Below are 19,813 nucleotides of genomic sequence, written 5' to 3'. Positions count from 1 at the left end.
CCAGATTTTTAGTGGTTACAAAACATTTTATTGCAGAATTCACGAGTCCCTGAATTAGGAAATGAGGTTAAGTGGAAAACGACAGACCTGGCACACATCCTGAAAGAGTTCATTTCAGATGACACCAAGCATTTAATTTAAAACTTACATTAACCTTAACTTAAAATTTCGCTCAAAGTCTACAATACAGAGATATTTGTGAGACCTCCTGTAGTGAGAGTATAAAGTGGGGAATCTGTCCAACCAAATGTAAACCCATCATTATTTATAAATTTATGGCATTAATAAACCTGCAAGTCAGCAAGTAATATGTAAATGAACAGAAAAATAATACTGGAAATTCAAATTAAAAATAAAGAGAAAATGCTGGAAACACTCAGTACATCAAATAGTGTCTATGTAAAATGTTTATGATCTCTTGTCAGAACTAAAAAATAAGTACAAAGGACAATAGAGGGGAGCAGAGAACAATACTATCATTCCAAGCAAACTCGTCAACAAACTCTGAGCCTGGGAATCAGTGTTTCTCTCTGCAATGGGATCCTTGATTTCCTGACCAAAAGACCACAAGCAATAAGGATAGCCAACAACGCCTCTGCTATGATTATTCTAAACACTGGGTCTTCACAAGGCTGCATCCTCAGCCCTCTACTGAACTCCCTGTAAACTCAGGACTGTGTAGCCAGATTCTGCTCTAACTCCATCTACAAGTTTGCAGATGACACCACCACAGTGGTCAAGGTACAGGGAGATAAGAGAGCTTAGTAACATGCTGTGATGACCATAACCTTTCAATCAATGTTGGCAAAACGAAAGAGCTGGTCATTAACTTTAGGAAGTGGTGCAGTGCACAAGCTCCTGACTACAAAGGTGCTAAGGTTGAGAAGGTAGAGAGCTTCAGGCCCCTAAGAGAGAACATCACCAATAGCCTGTCCTGGGCTAACCATTTAGATACCAGGACCAAGAAAGCTCATCAACACCTCTACTTACTCAGGAAGCTAAAGAAATTTGGCATGTCCCCATTGATCCTTACCAATTTGTATCAACATACAGAACAATAGTAAACGTTCTGTTTGGATGCATAGCAGCTTGGCATGACAACTGCTCTTCCTATGATATAAAAAGAAGCTTCAGAGAGTTATGGGCAAAGCCTCCTCTCCATGGATTCTGTCTGTACTTCTCACGGTCTCAATAAAGCATCCACAAGCATAATCAAAGACCCCACTCACCTTGGACATCCTCTCTCCTCCCCTCTTCCATCAGGCACAAGAAACAAAAGCCTGAAATCATATACTACCAGGCTCACGGACAGCTACTACCTCACTGTTATTAGATTATTGAACGATTCCCTAGTACGGTGAGATAGACTCCCGACCTCACAATCTACAGTACCTCATTATGATCTTACACCTTATTGTTTACCTGCACTGCACTTTCTCTATAGCTGTTACGCTTTATTCTGCAGTTATTGTTTTACCTTGCTCTACCTCAATGCACCGTGTAATGATTTGATCTGTATGAACAGTCTGCAAGACAAGCTTTTCACTGTATCTTAGTAGATGTGGCAATAGCAAGGCAATTCCGATTCTGAAGGAGAAGATCTGTGATGAGGTTGAAAATGGGGAGGGTAAATAAAGGGGGTGGCTGTGCAAGGTAGAAAAAAGGGGCAATAAAGAGAACACAGTTCAGTCCAAAGGGATGGTATAGATGGGCAGTGGGAAGGGTTAACACAGAATAGTTATTACACATTACAATGAGAAACAATTGTGAATGCTGAAAACCTGAAGTGCAACTGCTGATAATCCTGAGTTCAACTATTTTACGTGGAGCCCAGAAGGTTGTAATATGCAGTGCTATGCCTCAAACTTACACTCACGGAAAAGGAGAAGGTAGAGAGAGTAAAAGAGAATCAGAGAATTAAAGTGACAATGACGGGAAACTCTGGGTAATGCTTGCAGACTGCATGGAGATATTGGACAAAGCAATTGCCCTCTCTGAACTCAATTTCAGCTGAGGACCTGAGGACAGCACGAGCAGTGAATATAGACTAAATACACTGAACAGGAACACCAGCAAGTAAATCATTGCTGCATCTGGAGACAAGAGTTTCTGGAAAGTGGGGAAGGAGGAGGTAAAAGAGCAGGATTTTCATCTGCTGTAGTTGTGTAAGGATGTGCCGTGGGAAGGAAATTTGTGAAGATTGAAGAATGAACTGGACAGGTGATTTAATCGATTTCAAGTTTAACAGAAAAATTAGCAGAACCTGAGTGTGGAGAGAGACTGGAAAATATTGAAAAGGAATTGTTGAGACAATTGGCATAAATGGATGCAAGGTTCATTCAATTTCGTGCAAGCTAAACACGAGAAGTGGAAATGATGAGGTGCAGAAGGTGAGCACGAACTCTTGGCACAGTCCAGTCAGGTTGAATACTTCATTTCTGTGCTGTACATTCTATGTAAATACAGTGATATGTTTACAAAATGCTGTCAGGACTTACTCAGGAAGAAATACTTGTGCTGGTATTGGTATGGCATAAACTTCTTCTTCTGTTTTCCCACCTAGATTAGAGAGTATTAACATTAAATTTATGCATATTTATGAAAATAACAGCGAGACTTGTGGAGTGCCTTTTATGAATTAGTACTGAATGTAGTGTCTTGAGCAAATGGAGTCCATGTTGAAATCCCAGAAACAGAAATCTGGACATCCCTATGACTTTAAATGTTCTGGGCCCCTTACGTTAGTCTACTCAAATTCCTAATTTATGAAAATCTAAAATAAATGCAGATGCTAGAAGTCTGAAATAAAAATGGAAAATGCTGGAAACACTCAGCAGGTCAGGCAGCATCTGTGGAAAGAGAAACAAAGGCAACGCTTCAGGTCCAAGATTCCTCCAGAAACATTCCCTCTGTTTCTCTTTCCACAGATGCTGTCCAACCTTCAGAGTATTTCCTTTTTTTTGGCGTGTGCCTGTGTGCGTCTGTACGTGTGCGTTTGCGTCCGCGTGCGTGCATCCGTGATGATGGATTTTTCATGGCTTTTTACAAGGCGCGGAGCGAGAGAGCGACTGTGCGGCGTGCCACTCGTCACACAGACATTTTCGCAGTATTTTTCCCTTTATTTTACGAGGTCGAGTTGCGATCTCGACAATCAACCTGGCATGGATGGAAAGCGTACTCGGGAGCGAACCCAACTAGTTTCGAACCCAGGAACCTCCACTCCCGGGTCCGGCACCGATGTCATTGCGCCACCAGCCTGCCCCCCCCTTCAGAGTATTTCCAGAATGTTTTTGTTTTCATTCCTAATTTGTAGAGCTGTTGCTCAATACTTTATAAAATCCATCCTTCTTTGCTTAATCTATTTTCCCATCCAGCTGTTTCATGAGCTCTACATACCTCGTTGTTTGCCCAAATGGGAACATATAAAATCCTTGGATCCACCAACCACACATGTAATCTCACCCTAAAGATCTCCAAATTCATAACTCTTTCATTTATTGTTGGGATGTGGACATCATTGGCAAAGCTGCCATTGATAATCTATTTTTAATTGCTTGAGAAAATGGTGGACTCGTTGGACCTTTGCAATCTGTTTGAGGAAGCAACTCCCATGTTGCTTTTAGAGGTAGTAGGTTCCAAGATTATAGCACAAGAAATATGAGGAAAAAAGAGATTATTTCCAGGCTAGGACCAATGCGTAACTAGGGAAGAAACTGTGGGAGGTGATGGTACTCCAATGTACCAGCTGTCCTCGGCTTTCTAAGTAGGGAAGGAAGCAGGTTTGGAAAGTAGCAGCAAAGCTTTTACTGACAGTTAATGCACTATAATGACCGCTGCTGAATACTTACACACATGTAAGCACAGTTATCTGTGATATGACATCGTTTGATCTTATCTTGAAGTGTTAAGAATAACTTTTCTACCCAACTGTTTCCCCCTCCTCCATCCTCTCTCCCGCCAAGTCCTAGCAAGGCAAATACTATAAACAACAGCAACATGGACCATGAAAAGCAGAATTCTGCTCTTTTCAGACTGAAATACTAGTCCTGAAATTTTATTCAAGACTACCACTAGGTAGGAATATCAGGCCCATTTGAAGCCCTAAAGTCAGAGCTAGTAAATTTTTAAAAGGTCCTGTTCTCCAGTTCTCAACGAAGCCATCCCTCCCCCAAACCAAGGCACCTCTGCAACATTGTCCATGCTTATCTTCTCCAAGACTGCATTTGGGCTCCTATTGGCACCTCAGCTGAGATCCTGGACAACATTCACAGTCAGTCTTCTCCATTTCAAATCCTGTCTATCCCTTGTACTGTGCCTAACAACGAGAATTCCGTAACCTATTAAATTGCTGCACTAACTAGTGTTCCCAATCATTTAGCTGGATCCAGGCTACTCCAGGAGTCTCTCAAAGTCCTGGTGGCAGGAGCAGCACAGAGGAAATAAAGTGATTGAGATATCCATGCCTTACTTACCTCAATTGGAAGCTTCTTTCCCAAGACAAAGAAGATGGGATGCATATTAATGTCAGGGTCCTTGCGATAGCAGTTGGGTTTGGCATGGTGCTGAAAATGGAGGTGGTTCCACCAGCTTGCTGGGGCACCCTGTACCAGAGGAGAAAGAGTCATTGTTGGGTTGCAATAATATCTAACTTCTCCCTCTGTGTGGCCACTAACCACCCCTATACTGTACACCAAACATCGTCAAGCTCCCAACAAACAGCCACTAGCTGAATATACTGCATTTATTTTCTTTTGAGTGTAAGCTACAAAGGATGCATTTTATAACTGGCAAGAAACAAACTGAGCAGGTGAAAGTCTCTGGCTGAGACCTGCATCAAACAAGTTTTTCTTTATTGTTGATTTCAGCATCTTACTGCTTTCTGCTAAGATGGAGGCACACTCAGACACAGCAGCTTCTCAGGGTCCAAACATAGGTGCAATTGTTTGCCCTTTATGCCTTTTTGTACGATCACAAGACTCCGTGGGTTATTAAAAATATCAAGTGCAGCAGGTTACCCCACTAGGAAGTTGCTGGATAGCGGTGGAGCTGGACTTGTTGCATCCTGCTACAGCCATCCAGAAGGAAGAAGGAGTCAGAGGTGGTGTGCGCAGGCCGTGCACGATGCAACAGGTTATTGGCTTGGGTGTTTTCATTGTGATCGCAAGACCCTGCTGGACAATGGTAATATAGAATATTGTGAGTCCGACTCACTGGTTCATTGGTGACACAGATGGTTGAAGAGCTGCTTTGCCTTGGTTGTTGCGTGAACCAGCCCCTTATGCCGAGGAGTCGCCTGTTGCAGCTCCTGGCGAAGGAAACAGTGGAGCTGGCTGCGTGCTACTGGATTCTGTACAGGCTTAGAGGTTGCCCCCTCCTGTCAGTGATGACCTCCAGTATTCAATCATGGGAAGGCATGCTGGATTGCTTTTATCTGTGGCTGCACTGGCGAAATGAGAAACTGCTGCGGCTTGACCTTGCAGAAACATGGCTCCAGGACAACATCTGTGCACCATCAGTCTGCAGGCCAGGACACTCAAGCAGTTGGGCTATAATATTATCTTTTGTGATTGTATGTTTTTCCGCTTTCATAACTATACGTGCTCTATGTGTTGTGTCAGACTGCTGGTAGTGTGCTTTGCACCATGATCCCAGATGAGTGCTGTTTTGTTTGGCTGAATTCCTGTGTATGGTTGTATGACAATTAATCTTGAACTGGTAGTCTCCTGTGTCTCCATGTCTTATCACTATCTTGGGAATCAGTGAAATTGACCAACTTCTTTTCCCTGATGGTGTTACTCAACATGCAGAATGATCATTAAGATTCGCAAGCATAAGCAGTGATGTTCAGCAAACTATTTAATCTCAGGGGCATTGCCACCAGAACGGATGTCCTCCTTACACAACATTTCCAGCGGGTATTTCTGGATTGAGTTTGGGGTCAATATAATCTGCTACAATAGAACTGTAGAGGTTAAAGCAAAATAACCCCACGTGCAGTGAGACCCACCTTCAAGTGACCAGTAATAATCTTGTGGAAAAGATGACTCCACATGGATTTGCTGAACATGGAGAGATGTCCAAAGAGATGTCCTTTTCCACTCACCAGATACATGCACGTCACAGCACCATTCAAGTTGCTGGGTCATTTAATTCCTGCGGTTCAGCATGCATAGACCAATTTATGAAGAATTCTAATTGTGTCAATGAGCAGTTACAGAAACATATAGGATGAAGTCACACGGTGTTACATGCTGAGGAATTCTAACGTAAACTATAAGGGAGTCAGTGCACAGCAGTGGGAGGGATCAATGGTAAGAAATATGCAGCAAGTCAAAAACAATATACACACCAAAGTTGAGAAACCCAAGGCAAGTTATGAAGAAGACTTGGAGATGCTCAGAGACAGGATAGAAAAGACCTAGAAGAGATAGAGAGCAACAGAGAAATAGGCACAAAGACAGTTGAATATATTTGAGGGAGAAGTCGGCACAGGGGCATGGAGGACACAAGCCCAACAAGAAGAGAGAAAGGTAATAAAGCTCACTTTGAGGAATCACATATGACTGAGTTGGGGAGTTGTGCACTGACCAGTGGTTACAATAGTCCAGTGACAGGTGACACAGCAGTTAACCCTGCTGCCTGATAGCTTCAGGGGCTCCATTCGATTTTGGCTTCAAGTGTTGTTTGTGTGGAATTTGCATGTTATCCCTGTGCCTGTATGGTTTTCCAACCAAGTGATTTCGAAATCTCTCACATCACAGTCAAGCTGACAGGTTAATTTGCTCCTGTAAATGACCCTTTAGTGAAGATAAGAGACAACGAATCTGAGGGATTTGAGGGAGAATGGGTCACTGGATTTCAGGGACATAAGGAGGGCTGATGGGTCTGATAGGATTGCTCTTTTAGGAGCCAGCATGCAGCTGATAGGCTGAATTGCTTTTTTCTGTGTTGTAATATGAAGAATCAAGACAGTGAAGCCCCCGTAATGCGCAGTGTGACCCACCTTCAGGTGACCAATAATAAACTTGTGGACAAGATGGTTCCACTTGGATTTGCTGAAAACAGAGAGATGTCCGAAGTCATGCTGTAACCAACCACTCTGCGCCTGCAAGCAAACCAAAGCAGGATGTTACAGTTAGGTACCAAACACACTGAACAACAACTCTATTTACCTTGGCTTGTCAGTAATAGTGGTATATGATTAATCTGGCATTTCATCGATGCAGAGAACCTAAAATATCTCACATTTCTAGTCTAGATTCCTAAATCTGCTAGCTAGAATGACCCAACGTTATTAGGAGAAAATACATGCTGTATTGAGAAACCACTAATTTTCTGGTTTAAAGGAGTAAGGTGTAGTTTTTATAGTTGTCTGCTCAGTAATTTAGGTCAACATGAACCATGGCCACATATGCTCTATAAATATTAAATTGCATGCATGGGTCTGATGAGTAACATATTCCATTTTAAGTAATCCGTGCTCATGCTAATTTGCTAAATAGATGTACGCTGGAAAGATTCATCTAGCTGAGCAACTCCTAAGTGTAAACCTACCTGCACAGTACTCAGAAGGAGTGAGCTGATCAGAAAGGGGAAGAGGGAGGCTCCAAAGTACCAAAGGTTGAGCCAGGCCGCGGCTTCAAGAAGCAGAATGTGAGCCAGGAGTCCAGCGAAGAACAGCTTATTTGGCTGGAGGAGGTCTGTCCTTTCCAAAGTGGCGCGCAGCTCCCTGAAATCTTCTGTCACCTCTTTCTGAAAGGAAAGGTGCAAAAGTTGATGAAAGTCAAAACATACACTAACAAGTCTAAAATATAAGCAGAAAAGGCTGGAAAAATGTAGCAGTATTGGACAGGGCAACTAAATTAATGTTTGCATTGTGACTCAGAAAAGGGAGATGGTCAGGGTGGAAAAAGTTACTTAACAGTGTAGACGGAATCTCACTTTACAAGATGATCATACTTAGTTAGCTAAGTCCATCACCCCTAATGGGGCAAGGGCCACCAACAGCAGTTTTCCAGGGCCCTCAGTCCTGGGCCAGTCTTTCAATTGTCCCCGGGTTTAGCCCGTTTTCGAAGATCCTTTCTCTCCCAGGGATGAGGTCTTTGGAGCTTCTGTTGGTGTCTCTGTAGCTTTGGTTTTTTTACGGGATAGGACTGCTAGCCCCATGCCCAGCCCTCCTGCTTTTGCAGCGAGGCTTGGGACTGTCCATGGCAAAGTTACAAGATGATCATCCATCTTCAATATGTTGAGACTATATTTAAATAAGTTATATAAACATACATTAAGTAGCCACTTTATTAGGTACACCTGCTCTTTAAAGCAGATGTCTAATCAGCCAATCATGTGGCAGCAACTCAATGCATAAAGGCACGCCGACATGGTCAAGGTGTTCACTTGTTGTTCAGACCAAACATCAGAATGGGGGCAGTGATGTAATTTAGGTAACGTTGACTGTGAAATATTTGTTGGTGCCAAGTGGGGTGATTTGAGTACCTCAGAAAGTCTCCTTGAATTTTCACACACAACGGTCTCTGGAGCTTACAGAGAATGGTATGAAAAGCAAAAAGAAACCATCCAGTGAGTGGTAACCTGTGGGTGAAGATGCCTTTATTAATGAGAGATGTCAGAGGAGAATGGCCAGACTGTTTCAAGCTGACAGCAAGGCGACAGTAACTCAATTAACCACACATGACAGAAATGATGTAATGTGGTGTGTAGAAAAGCATCTCTGAACGCATAACACGTCAAACCTTGAAGTGGAAGGGCTACAACAACAGAAGACCACGAACATTCACTCAGTGGCCACAAAAGTACACATTTGCTTCTAAATGTTGGAAAAAAATACACCCTATGGCCACAAAGTGTATTTTTTTTCCAACATTTAGAAGCAAATGTGTATTTCCTTTACAGAACACCCTAACCCAAGCATTCACAGCAACGTCGGCATCTGCCTACGTTCAAGATAGACCCCTGGAAATTGGCTGCCACCTGTAAAGTTGAGTTTATTTATTTACAGCTCAGAACAGGCCCTTCCTGTCCTTAGAGCCACACTGCCCAGCTACCCCCGATTTAACCCTAGCCTCATCACGGGATAATATACAGTGACCAACTAACCTACTAACTGGTATATCTCTGGACTGTTGGAGGAGGCCGGAGAACCGGAGAAAACACACGCATTCCACGGGGAGGATATGCAGACTGTTATGGAAGGCGTTGGAATTGAACTCTGAACTCCGATGCGCCGAGCTGTAATATCGTCAGGCTAACCGCTATGCTGCTGTTCATCATTAAACTCAGAGCAGGCCAATGAATGTCTATCTAAGGGCCCACTCTGCAAAATCCAGAGGTGCACAACTCCTAAGAGCAATGGAGAAAATAAGGTAAATCCAGAACTGGGTCAAGGTTGGGTTTGGCAGAATAAGGGCATAGTGCCAATCATTAAATAGAGGGGTCAGAGTAAACATTGGTGGATGCTGGCTGTCAGAGCAAAGGTCAGTTGCCAGTCATTAGGGAGGGGTGGGACGGATTGGCAGGCATGGGATGGTATCAGTAGTTGCCTGGATTAGACGGTCAGAGGAAATGGGTCAGTACAGCAAGTTGTTTTAGAGGCTGGGTTGCTTAATAGGTCAGTGTTGAGGATTGGACAAAGAACGTGACCATTAGCTGGGGGCGTGCAAATGCTGGAGTAAAATCTGTATAGGTTTCAACATTGGAGCCTCCTGTTTAGCAACGAAGAAGGATATGAAGCCATGATTCTACCTGAGTGTCACTCCAAGACCATCAGCTCCCATCCAACTACCCTTAAGTGCTCTAGGCAGACCATGACAAACATCTATGAATACATGTCATCTTAGCAATTTATAGGCATGCATTGCATTTGTGAATGCAACTGTGCCTGTCTGACCTCATGCATATGTCAGTGCTCCACACACAAGGAAAATCCATTGGAAAATCATCGATTGATTTTGAATCATAAAGTAAATCCCCAATTTTCAATTACATTTAATTTTTCACTGAAATTGAATTGTACAGCAGTTAAATCCATGGTACTGTTAGTTTCTTTCGCAATATACCGAAGGCAGCCAATTTGCATAAGGTCCAACAGGTAGTAATGTGTGATCATTGTAAACTGGGATCCACTTACAGAATGGTAACTAAAGAAAGTACTCACACTTTTCCATGATTCTAAGCTGGGCTGCTCAGGTGCAAGCTCCCCAATCAACAGAGAGTTAAGGTACTTGTTCACCAGTGTCTTATCAATATGAAAGGCAGTAAATGGGTCCTAAAAGGAAGAGACTGATTGTTATCATGATTAATTTAAAAGTTTTTTTTTTACAGACAATGTGGTACTCTCAGCAAACTAATATTTTTAAAAATTGTCAAAGGCTTATAGTTTGTAAATAGAGGAACTGAGGTTTGATCTTATAAACTGCACCCATGGGTAAAATAAAAGCAGTTGAAGTTATTCGATTCTAAACTGGAGTTCATAACCCTTCAAATCACAGGATCACAGACAATAGAGAAGGCATTTGAGCAGAATGTCAGATCATGGTAAAATAAATGTATTATCAGGCTGTGCAGGATCAGACATGTAAAACTCATGCAATGTTGTAGAGCAGTGGAAGAACAATTATTGTAATTATACTAGTGGAAATCAGAATCGAAAAGTCCTGATTGCGAAAGAAAATGTTTGAAGTGGAGAAGCGAGAGCGTGATCACCCTCACACTCAGCATGGACTAGATGGGCCGAAGGGCCAGTTTCTGTGCTGTACTTTTCTATGGCTCTATGAATAAGAAGACTTCCCTTTGAACTCGTCTGTATGTTGGAGAGGTGCAAGTGGCAGGGCTGAATTAATCAAGTTGGTAGCCGTGGTTCTGTGTTCTGGGCTGGCACTCTCAGCACCATTTTAAAGCAGGGTGTGCCTTTACTTGTTTTGACAGAGTTAGAGAGAATATATTGGATGGGTCTGTGAGGTTTTCCAATAAACAGCATAGGCAATGGAACTATACAAATGTTGCATATTTAAAAGATTAGAATAAAACAGATCTAGTTTATTTTGAAGGACTGAGTTGATAACTTTTGCTTAGGTAGCACCTAGGGTGTTTCAGATTGTAAACTGATTGCTGAGACTGCAGTGAAAAGTGAAGTCCATCACCACACTTCTGCCATTTCAATGATAATAAATTCTTTGGTTTAATTTGTAAATGCGGAAGGAGGCTTTTCAAAAATGGTTTAGACACCATAAATATTTTTTTAATTGCTTTGCAAGAGATTTGAGAAGAGCCAGCCCCAGGCAGAAAAAGAGGAACTTCTGCCCCAAATCAAAAGACAGCACACAGAGCGATGGTGTCTAAACTTGCCCCTGATTTACAATGTGTATAGTGACTCTGTCTAATTGATCATCGGATCGGGTTGATCAGTTCTAATCCGGGGGAGGATTGGGAGGCGAGAGACACAGAGAGAGCTTTGTGGGTTGATTTTAAATGACTAAATATGAAAACTACTTAATAGTTTAATTATATATAGTAACATTTGCCTAATAAACTAAATGTTTAGCACAGAACTTTTAAAATTAGCACAATTAAAAGGATCCTCAAACAGCTGCAATAGGTAGAAATTCAACATCCTCTGTATTGCAGTAACCCATTTTGTGGGTGGAACTGGTTTAGGACAAAACTATTTTTTTTTACATAGAAAGTTGATTTGTACTTGACATAATTTAAGCAGAAGTTTTTGAAAACTTTTGCACTGTTTTAGCTAATTTTATCTGGATACTGTTAAAATTTGATAAAACTAGTGCTATCGTCAAAGAAACCATAGCCTTTGTGTAGAGCATGGGCCTTACTTATCTGAAGAAGTTTACATCATTGCAAAATATGCAAATTTATTGCATGTTCAGAAGAAATGAGCATCAAATATGCATGAAAGACAAATAAGCTCAACATTTCAATTTCTACTATCTTATTGATCAGGATTATCTGTGTTTGCAAGTTATTTTGATACTGAAAAATTAGCTCTGTGGTAACTACTGTGAATACCAATTATGAATTACTGAGGTCAGCGAAATCATTTCATGAGTTAAGTCAGTCTTTTTGTTGATCAGCAAACTGACTTTTGAGCAATATTCTCTAGAACTGTCATCAGAAACTTTCAGTAATTTCTGGTCTTTATTAATCACTCTAATTACTGATCTGCAACTTGCGTCCTGCTTCGTGGTAATTAATTGTCCATTGCGTCTGATCACTGCTAAGATTACAACTATGTAATTGATCATTAACCTCTAAATACAGAACACTAGTCTTTTGACTATTTCTCACTAATCATGGTCATTTCTGGCCTCGCACTGATTATCTTTTGGTGATCTCAAAGATTCAAAGTACATTTATTGTCAAAGTACGTATGCAGTATACAACCCTGAGATTTGTGTTCCCCATGGATAGCCATGAAACAAAGAAAACCATGGACTCTGCTCAAAGGAAAACACCATACTGTCCCCAACACACACAAACGGCAACAATAAAAAGACTGAAAAACACTGAATATAAAGTACAAAATTGAAAGAATCCTTCTGTGCATTGATCTGTCCACAATTAACTGTGAAAAACAAATCAGAAATAATTCGCTGTTAAGCTAATTATTGTCTTGTAATTTCTCCAGGTTTGCATTTTGGAATATGCTGATGATCAGCAATCTCTCTATTTTTTGTTGTAATCAGTGTCTACTTATTGATCAAGGTTCGATCACGGGCAGACATCCTGTGCTCGGTTGGATCAAAAGACTAAGCCTGCTGCTGGGAGTTGCTCTCTAGCAGCAAGGGCGTGTAGAGAGACAGAGGGAGCTGATATTGGGTAATAGGAGTTGTATGGAGGAAAGTGAATGACAGGTTTCTGGGAAACAGTAAAATAAGCAGCCGACTGAGGATTGTAGTGGCTTATCATCCAGTGATGAAGGCAGTAGACAGGATTGAAATTTAAAGAAGGAAGGAGAAGTTTAAGGTTTTGTCGAGTTTTGAATGTGGTCCTGTTTCTGATATCAATCCAACTAAGGATTTGAAAAAAGTATTAGGAGATATTGTGGGCACAAAGCTGTTAAGAGATGCGGCACTCTTAGTATTTTGTAAATATAGTAAGCAAAATAAGAAAACTTGTGATTAAAAGCTGAGGGAGGAAGGAAAGTAACAACAAGGAATTATAGTGAATGATAGTGGCTTTGGGAAGTAATCTCCAGAGTACCTTGATGTGTCCATGGACCAAGTTAAAAATAATTTATTTGGGGGGAAAGTTGTGGATGCTAAATGTTTAAAAGGGTTTTCTGATGGAGTAAGAACAGATAGATTATTAGCATTGATTAAATTTGATGGGAGAAAAGGTTGTTGGATAGAGTTAACTTGGGTTATATGAGTTATATCATTCGAGTCCGTGTGCCTCCCCCTCTGAGATGTTTTCAATGCCAGAAGTTTGGTCATGTAGCAGCTGTGTGTAAGCGTAAAAAGTGGTGTAGTAGATCTGGTGGAGAACATTATGGCAATTGTGGAGAAGGCATAAAGCTAAAATGTGGACACTGTGGATGAGAAACTATCTCTGCTTATGCAGATGTGTTTGGGTGGAAATGGGCATTTCATATGCAGATACTTTGCAGGAAGTACAGAAGACAGTGTCAATGGGCCCTATCAAATCTAGAATACAGATACATTAAAGACAGTATGTAAAGTGCAAGATTGTAGAACAAAGGATTCTCTGATCGTTGATATTCTAAAGTTTGTCACTGTCATGACAGATGTGGTAAATTGTACAGCACAAACTAAAAGCAGGACAGAAAATAAATAAAGTAATATTAAAAGCTGTAGAAAAACATCTATGGGGGGACTTCCGGTAGCGCTCATGGAGTGAAGTCGCGTTCTTGACTCACTCCATTACCTCTGAGTTTTTTTTCTCTATGGTCAGCTATACTTTAATTAACCATTAAGGCACCAACTCTTACAATACTTTGAATTAAACTGAATTCTCCGACAACTGGATGGAACTTAGATCTGCTATGTCTAAGAACGAGAAAGACGGCAAGGATGGTAAACCTCCGGTTAAACCGAAAGCTACGGATCTACCTCCGACTGAATCACCGGTGACTTTGAAAGCGATAGCGGAGTTAATTCAGAGGGAAATTTCAACCTCTGTTAGGGAGATGATTCGTACGGAAATTGCAGGCTTTGTTAAAGACCTGATTCATACGGAAATCTCAACTAATTTCCAGAAAATTGCCGATTTAATTGATAAGATGCAAACATGTATTGCGGAACATCAGTCGGCTATATCTGATCTTCAAAAATTCGCGCAACAAAGTGAGCTTAAGATGGGGAAAATCGAAGAAACAATTAATGTAATGAAGAAGAAACTTGACTTTTTGACTTTTAAAAACTCTGACTTGGAATCTAGAATGCGACGGCAGAATTTACGAATGATTGGCGTGAGGGAAGCCGCTGAAGGTAACAACCCCATGAAATATTTCTCCCAACTTTTAAAAGAGGCATTCCCTACTGTATTTCCTGACCAACCACCGCTACTGGATCGTGTTCACAGAATCCCATTATACTCGTCTAGGTCAGATAGACCTAGGCATGTTATCTTACGTTTTCATTACTTTCAAGACAAGGAGAGACTGTTTCGATTCGCTCGATCTAAAGGTTTCATTGATTTTTCGGATCTTAAGTTCCGATTCGTGGAAGATTTCAGTAAACCAATCTGGGACCAACGGGTCCGTTACAGATCCGTGATGTCGGAATTCTATAAGAGGGATTTAAGACCAGCGCTGCTGTACCCTGCACGTCTAAGGATTCGCATGTCAGATGGAGCCCTTCGTTTTTTTGATTCTCCATCGGATGCCCAGAGTTATCTGGATCAACTTTCATCTCCAACATCTTAATTGCTTTCTTTTTAATTTTCTCCGTCGATCGGAGGCTGTGAATTGGTTGGTTTTAACTTTTCTGTGCCCTATTTGGGCAGAAAAGTTTACTTTCGATTTCTTAATATGGCTACTAAACTTTCTTTTTAACTGCGTCATTTCTTTCTTTTCCCAGGGGATTCTGGGTGGTTACTTCCCTTTTGTCATCTTACGTATTTCCTGTGCGGCCTTAAATTTTGTAGTTTTTGTTTAAATTTTATTCTGTTTTGCTTTTTATAATCACTTTATGTTAATAATCCTATTTTTTTTGTTGCTGTGTCTATTCATGAGTTTGAGGTTTATTGTGGTTTTTTTTTAATATATATTTTCCGGCTTTTGTTCTGTTCTGTGTGTATTCTAATTGAGCTAACTTTTTTTTACTTATTTTTTTACTGTTTTACAATTAGCTGATCCTTTTCATATTTATACCTTTTTTTTAGGGAGCGTATACCGGAAGTCATGGGGGTAGTTTTAGCGCTTGCTTCTTTCTGGCGGGTCTGCTTTAGATTTTGCCTTGGGGTCTTGGGCTGGGGGGTGGCGGGAGGGGCTTCACGTTTTAGTTTGTTTTTCTTTGGGCTATATACATTATTGAAGTACTGGTTGCGTCCTTTTCCCCGGTATCTTTTGTATGTTCTGTTTCCTCTCCGGGTTTGTGGGTCGCGCCTATTGTCAATCCTCCTTGTTGTGGGTTGACTTTAGGATTTATGGAGTCTATTATTAATTTTATCTCCTGGAATACTAATGGTCTTAATCATCCTATTAAAAGAAAAAAAGTTTTTAAAGTGTTCCGGAGACTTAAAGCACAAATTTTATTTTTACAAGAGACCCATGTACGGAGGGGGGACAGACTACGTTTTTTCAAATTCTGGAAGGGCCAACAATTTCATTCGAACTCCAATGCTAAGATTCGAGGCGTCTCTATTTTTATAGATTCCTCAGTTACTTTTATACAACAGGATATTATCTCTGATCCGAATGGTAGATTTTTATTGGTTAGTGGTTTACTATTTAATAAAAAAGTAGTTTTGGTGAATGTTTATGCTCCTAATATGGATTGTCCGGAATTTTATAAATCATTGTTTGATCAGTTTCCGAATTTGAACGAGTTTTCATTGATTTGGGGCGGAGATCTTAATACCTGTTTATCTCCAGCTTTGGACCGTTCGGCTCCTTTACGGACTTTACCTAATAAATCTGCAAATTTGATTAATTTTTTCCTTTCTGATTCTGGGTCGACGGACATTTGGCGTTTTCTGCATCCTCAGGAAAAAGATTTTTCCTTTTTTTCTCATGTTCATCATTCCTATTCAAGAATTGATTATTTTTTTATTGATTCTCGTCTCATTCCTTCAGTGATTAAATGTGATTATGATTCTATAACCATTTCGGATCATGCTCCACTTAAGCTTTCTATTAAAATTATGGCCAATATACCAAACAATAGACAATGGCGTTTTAATTCGCTGTTGCTTCAGGACTCGGACTTTGTTAAATTTATGAATGAACAGATTGAGCTTTTTTTTATAATTAACCATACAGAAGATATTTCGGTTAACACTCTTTGGGACACTTTTAAAGCCTATATTCGGGGTCAGATTATTTCGTATTCCGTTGCTCTGAGGAAGAAACAGAAGCAGGAGGAGATGGCAATTGTGGACAAGATTAAAGAAATTGATAAGAAATATGTTATGGCTCCTTCTGAGGAGCTATACAAACAAAGAACTGAACTTCAAATGGAACACAGTTTACTACTCTCGTCCTCGATTGTAAACCAATTAAAGAAAACAAGAAGTGATTTTTATGTTCACAGTGATAAAATTGGCAAGCTGCTGGCTAATCAATTGAAATCTAATTATGTTAAATCTCAAATCAATCAGATTTATAACCAAAATGATCGATTGATATTGGATCATGTGGGGATTAATCAAACCTTTTGTGATTTTTATTCTTCTTTATATCAATCAGAGTCTCCTCGAGATTCTAAATATATGAATGATTTTTTAGATAAGTTAGACTTTCCTCAGATTTCACAGGATATGTCTTCTTTATTAGATACTTCCATTACAATGGATGAGATTAAGAATGTTATTTTTTCTATGAATCTGGGGAAAGCTCCTGGCCCTGATGGGTTTACCGTTGAATTTTATAAATGTTTTGCTTCTTTATTGATTCCTTGGCTCTATAAGGTTTTTGAGGCTTCTTTGAAACTTGGTAAACTTCCGGAATCTTTTAATAGAGCATCAATTTCTTTAATACTAAAGAAGGATAAAGACCCTGCTCAATGTGCATCTTATAGACCAATATCTTTATTAAATGTTGATTCTAAAGTTTTTTCTAAGTTATTAGCAAATAGACTAGAAAAAGTACTTCCTTCTATTATTTCGGAAGACCAAACGGGTTTTATTAAAGGTCGTTACTCTTTTTATAATATTCGTACATTGTTAAATATCGTTTATACTCCCTCACAAAATGTTCCTGAGTGTGTTATTTCTTTAGATGCCGAGAAAGCTTTTGATAGAGTAGAATGGCCTTATTTATTTAAGGTGCTTGAAATGTTTAATTTTAGTCTGAAATTTATATCCTGGATTAAACTGTTATATCACTCCCCTGTAGCCTCGGTTCGTACTAACTCTTTAAACTCACCTTTTTTTCCTCTCTTTCGTGGTACTCGACAAGGCTGTCCTCTTAGTCCCCTATTATTTGATATTGCATTAGAACCTCTTGCAATTGCTATTCGAGAATCTTCAAATATTACTGGGATAACTCGGAGATTAAAGTCCCATAAATTATCACTCTATGCTGATGATTTACTTTTATATATTTCTAATCCTGAGAGATCTATTCCTGCTGTTTTAGAGTTATTAGCACAATTTGGTCTTTTCTCAGGTTATAAATTAAATCTTAGTAAGAGTGAACTTTTTCCGATTAATAAACATCTTCCCTTATATTATAAATTTCCATTTAAATTGATTAATAATTACCTTTCATATCTTGGGATTAAAATTACTTGTAAACATAAAGATTTATTTAAGACTAACTTTTTACCATTAATAGACCATATTACTCAACTTTCATCTAAATGGTTTCCTTTATATTTAACTTTGATTGGTCGTATTAATGCAGTTAAGATGTTTTTTTTGCCAAAATTTTTATATGTGTTTCAGGCATTACCAATTTTCGTTCCTAAATCTTTTTTTGATAAAGTCGACTCTAAAATTTCTTCATTTATTTGGCAGAATAAGAATCCGAGACTGGGTAAAATACATTTACAGAAAGCTAAGAGAGATGGAGGTTTAGCATTACCTAACTTTAGATTTTATTATTGGGCTATTAATATTCGACATATGAAATTTTGGTTACTTGACCGGGATATACTATCTATTCCTAAATGGGTAGCATTGGAATTACAATCTGTTCAGGGTTATACACTTGGTTCTATTTTAGGTTCATCTCTTCCTTTTGATTCGAAACGCCTTAAGCAGGTCTCTAACCCGATCGTTAAATATGCTTTGCGTATTTGGTTTCAATTCAGAAAATTTTTTGATCTTAATCAATTCGGGTTAGCGATTCCTATTTTAGGTAACATATTTTTTCCTCCCTCTTTTACGGATCGCGCTTTTCAAACTTGGAAGACTAAGGGTATTTTACGGTTTTTGGATTTATTTTTAGATGGTTCCCTTATGTCTTTTGAACAATTATCTAATAAATATAACCTATCAAGAATACATTTTTTTAGATATTTACAAGTTAGAAATTTTCTAAGTACTATACTTCCTTCCTTTCCAATGCTTCCTCCTATATATATTTTAGATTCGATAATTAACCTTAATCCATGTCAGAAAGGTGCATCGGCTATGATTTATAATATTATTATGAAACTCAGGAAAGCTCCATTTGATAAGATTAGGGTAGATTGGGAACAGGAATTGGGGCTTACTATTTCTGTGGATGATTGGGGGCAGATTTTACAATTAGTTAATACTTCCTCTATTTGTGCTAAACATTCCCTAATTCAATTTAAAGTGGTGCATAGAGCACATATGTCCAAAGATAAGTTAGCGCGTTTTTACTCGCATATTAATCCTTTCTGTGATAGATGTTCGGGGCAGATAGCCTCTTTAACTCATATGTTTTGGTCTTGCCCTACTTTGGAAACTTTTTGGAGAGATATTTTCAATATTATTTCTAAGGTATTAAATATAGATATCTCTCCTCACCCTATTACTGCTATCTTTGGACTACCTAAAATTTCTAGTAATCTTTCCCCTTCAGCCCGTAGAATGATTGCATTTCTTACTTTAATGGCGAAAAGATGTATTTTACAACATTGGAAAGAGCTTAATGCTCCAACTACCTTTTTTTGGTTTTCTCAGACGATTTTATGTTTGAATCTGGAGAAAATTAGAAGTAACCTTTATGATTCTTCATTTAAATTTGAACAGATTTGGGGACCTTTTATTCGATATTTTCATTTAATGTAATATTTACCCTTCTTGTTTTTTTTTCACTGTTTTAATGGAGGTCGGGATTGAGGACGTGATTTTAAGTTTAACTCTGTTTGGTTTCAAGTTAGCCCATTGCTTTGCTTTGCTTTTAGTTAGTTGCACGGTGGGTTTTTTTTGGGGGTTTTTTTTTCTTTTTTTCCATTGATATATATAAAATCTAGTATACTATTATGTTATTTTGGTTTCTTATGCTTAAATTACATTGTTTGTAGTATTTTCTTTTTGGTATTGTTATCTTTTGGAATTTTATTATACTTTAACATTGTATTAATGTTAAAAAAAAACATCTATGGAAAAAGACTTAACTCTAGAATTTATTAATGATGCCTTACAAGTAGACTTCAAAGGAGGGTTATTAATGTTTTTCTAATCT

General features: G+C 39.2%; 1 protein-coding gene across 1 annotated transcript in view; it reads right to left on the bottom strand.

Moving 5' to 3' along the window:
- Positions 1 to 19,813, bottom strand: part of LOC134353736 (acyl-CoA (8-3)-desaturase-like) — a 66,988-nt gene that overhangs the window by 30,319 nt on the left and 16,856 nt on the right. The window contains exons 2-6 of the mRNA XM_063062039.1: positions 10,172 to 10,282; positions 7,555 to 7,752; positions 7,004 to 7,105; positions 4,473 to 4,601; positions 2,499 to 2,559 (exon numbers count right to left, since the gene is read on the bottom strand). Coding sequence (XP_062918109.1) covers positions 2,499 to 2,559; positions 4,473 to 4,601; positions 7,004 to 7,105; positions 7,555 to 7,752; positions 10,172 to 10,282 — 601 coding nt within the window. The remainder of the gene's footprint in view (positions 1 to 2,498; positions 2,560 to 4,472; positions 4,602 to 7,003; positions 7,106 to 7,554; positions 7,753 to 10,171; positions 10,283 to 19,813) is intronic.

The sequence above is a fragment of the Mobula hypostoma genome, chromosome 11, assembly GCF_963921235.1.
Source record: "Mobula hypostoma chromosome 11, sMobHyp1.1, whole genome shotgun sequence".
NCBI lineage: Eukaryota > Metazoa > Chordata > Chondrichthyes > Myliobatiformes > Myliobatidae > Mobula > Mobula hypostoma.
Note: the sequence above shows the minus strand (reverse complement) of the source record. Positions and strands in the feature narration are given on the sequence as shown.